Below are 3,216 nucleotides of genomic sequence, written 5' to 3' on the forward strand. Positions count from 1 at the left end.
AAAATTCAAAGCGGTGCCACAGCATGGCTGCAGTCCAATGACTGAAACAGGTAAAATATAAAGGGTAATATATATATATTACAAGGCTTACAAAGAATAAGTCTTGGGCTCAATTTGTTCGACTAAAGATGGTGCGCATTCTTGGCTACAGTCAAATGACTGGAGTAAGTAAAGGAATAAAAGAATATGTATGTATGTATGCATGTATGTATGTATGTATCTATGTATGTATGTATGTATGTATGTATGTATGTATGTATGTATGTATGTATGTATGTATGTATGTGTATGGTTTTTGGAGTCGGGGTCTTGACTGCTATTTCGGCATGGTGGTATTTATTCATAATTTTAAACAAGTATTGCCTTTGTATGGTATTTATTTCCATGCTGGCCACTTGATATTATCGATATTTAAATATCGAAATTATCCTTATTTATAAATTTATATAATTCGTCACTAAATTCACTGCGATGTTTATTTTTTACCATATCGCGCTTGTGAGGTCGTTGGCAGGCAATGTGGACTGACCTTGTACATACGTGCATATATATGTACGTATGGACGTTCGTATATGTAAGTATAACGTATGTTCTCTCTATATATATTTGTATTTATGTATCCATCTGGCATATTGAACTGACGAAGGCAGAGCTTATTTGAAGCGAGCCAGAAATCCAGGATCTTGATTAATCCAGTAAAATCTTTTTTACTAGTTTATTTTGTCTCTCTGTCGTATCTCATGGTGCGATATGAACATTTAAGGTGGGTTTTGGAGTCGGGGTCTTGACTGCTATTTCGACATGGTGGTATCTCTCAGATACTCTTATTCATAGTTTTAAATAATTATTACCTTTGATATTTATTCCCATGCTGGCCACTTGATAAGATCGATATTTAGATATCGAAATTATCCTTATTTATAAATTTATATACGAAACACGAGTATATGGAACATGAACTGTTCTTTCGAACAATGAAAGACACAAATGGAGAACAAAACAGACATAAAGAACGACCCTTCATTAGTTGTTGGCTGTTTTTCTAGTTTCGTATTTCGAGCATTTAACAACAATATACGCTTTCGATAAAACAGTTGCTCCCACAAAGCAAATTAAATAAAATTTGTGATTTTGCAGAGGGTCAAAATAGGTAACAAAAACAGGACAGCGAAAACAAACAGGAACGGCTGCTAAGCCTAAACGAGGTTGTGGTTGCGAACGCGTAAATCAAGCTTCAACAGGAGACAAACAAGAACACGTCTTCCTTGTTTCAGCTACAATGGAGAGAAAGAAAGATGGCCGCGAGTCACGTGAGAGCCACGTGAGCAAGGGAGGAGGAGTGAGAGAGAGAGAGAGAGAGAGAGAGAGTGACAGAATAATAGGACAGAATATTGGGAGAAGATGAGGTAAAGGAATAAGAGAAAGGAAAACGGATGAGTAAAAAGATCGTATAGGGTGCGCATCAGAATTATTAAGATAAATAAATACTTGGAAGAGGATGCGTGGGTAATTGGGTACAATACCAACAGTGTATTGGATAGGTACTATCCCTTAGTTGGTTTCTCAACCTCTAACTCACACAGAAATATATATATATATATATATGTGTGTGTGTGTGTGTGTGTGTGTGTGTGTCCGACGCACTGCTTGACGACCGATGTTTCTTTGGTTTGTTTATGACCCTGTAACCTAGCAGTTTGGCAAAAAGAGTAAGATAGAATAGGCACCAGGTTTTAAAATGAGGCTGGTATCGCGTTTCTTGGATAAACCTTTCAAGTCGGCGCCCGAGCACGGCCGCAGTCTATTGACTAAAGCAAGTTAAAAAATAGAAGATTGAATGCGTTCAATATCACAAAGATCCGGAATTTGACGAAAATAGAATACTTGTAAAAGAGCAGAGTTTTTCAAGGTTACATAATGGTACCTAAGTCACTAGCATCTTTATCATCATGTACTCTACTGACGTGTATTTACGCTGCTAAGTAGAAATTCAAAATCAAGTTAAGATTCGACAGTGCCTAATTGAATTGAATTAGAGTTGTATTTATTAATGCTGCTGTAACTAACTGAATGCTTAACTACTTATTATTCCATTGCTGGAGTCAGGTTTCCTTCCTCGCTTTATTATTAATTTTCCTGAAGATATTCTTGTTAACTAATCCTTTTTCTGCTTTAGCTTGACTAATTATTCAGATTTTGGATTCCTAGTAAAATTGTAAATACAATCTTTAATTGTAATGTACGTTTCGCTTTTAGCTACACATTCTAAACTATTAGCTAATTGGAATGAGCTAAATTGTTTGCCCCATGTTTATATTATTGTATGTGCTTATACCGCCTCGTTCTGTAATTAAAAATCCAAAAAGTTTCATATCGGTACATCAGCAATAGCTATATATATATATATATACATACATACGAGGTGGTATCAAAATATTCACGGCTGGTTCGTTAGTGCGCCAATAAATGGCAACACACGGTTGAATGCTCAGTGAGAGCTGGTAGCGACCTTCATGAGTGAAACCGGTGTGTTTACTTTGCAAATTGCTGTTTTTGTGATTACGTGTATGCTATTCTGCGATTTTTGTCATGGACAGGAAGTTGGAAAAAGGAGCCAACTTGAAATTTTGCATTAACCTTGGAAGGTCTGCTACAGGGACATTGAGCATGCTTCGGCAAGCTTACGGCAACGAGGCAATGAGTCTTACGTCATGGTCCGAGTGGCATGTGCGCTTCGGAAGCGGTAGAACGTCCATGGAAGACGATGAGCGATTCGGAAGAACTGTCACGGGGTTCACTCCTGCAAATGTGGAGAAAATTTATCAACTTGTGCATGAGGATGGTCGGAGGACAATCAACGGCATTGCTGATGTTGCTGGTCTGTCGTCTAGGTCAATGCAAGCAATCGTAACATCTGAATTGCGGCGTGTTCCTGCCAAATTTGTCCTCTGCCTGCTGACCACTGTCCAGAAAGAACATCGTTTCAAAGTCTGTCTGCGTGCCACCGATGACCCATCCTTCATGTCGCTGATCATTACTGGTGACGAGAGTTGGGTCTACGGGTATGACCATGAGACGAAGCAACGGTCGGAACAACGAAAGAGTTCCACATGTATACGACCGAAGAGGGCACGGCAGAGCCGCAGCTCATTACAGAGTATGCTCATCGTTCTTTCGACATCTGCAGCATTGTGAATCGAGAATTCGTCCCCCAGG

At 38.8% G+C, this 3,216-nt stretch overlaps 1 protein-coding gene across 1 annotated transcript; it reads left to right on the forward strand.

The window, feature by feature from the left end:
- The first annotated feature begins 2,589 nt into the window (after positions 1–2,589).
- LOC115227266 (protein GVQW3-like) lies at positions 2,590–3,195 on the forward strand. Its single transcript, XM_029798149.1, has one exon. The coding sequence runs from the start codon at positions 2,590–2,592 to the stop codon at positions 3,193–3,195; it is 606 nt and encodes a 201-aa protein (XP_029654009.1).
- Positions 3,196–3,216: the final 21 nt, after the last annotated feature.

This window comes from Octopus sinensis, unplaced genomic scaffold (genome assembly GCF_006345805.1).
Source record: "Octopus sinensis unplaced genomic scaffold, ASM634580v1 Contig02524, whole genome shotgun sequence".
Taxonomy (NCBI): domain Eukaryota; kingdom Metazoa; phylum Mollusca; class Cephalopoda; order Octopoda; family Octopodidae; genus Octopus; species Octopus sinensis.

Coding starts and splice junctions, on each gene's coding strand:
- LOC115227266 (XM_029798149.1), top strand. CDS start 2,590: ATGGACAGGAAGTTGGAAAAAGGAGCCAACTTGAAATTTTGCATTAAC.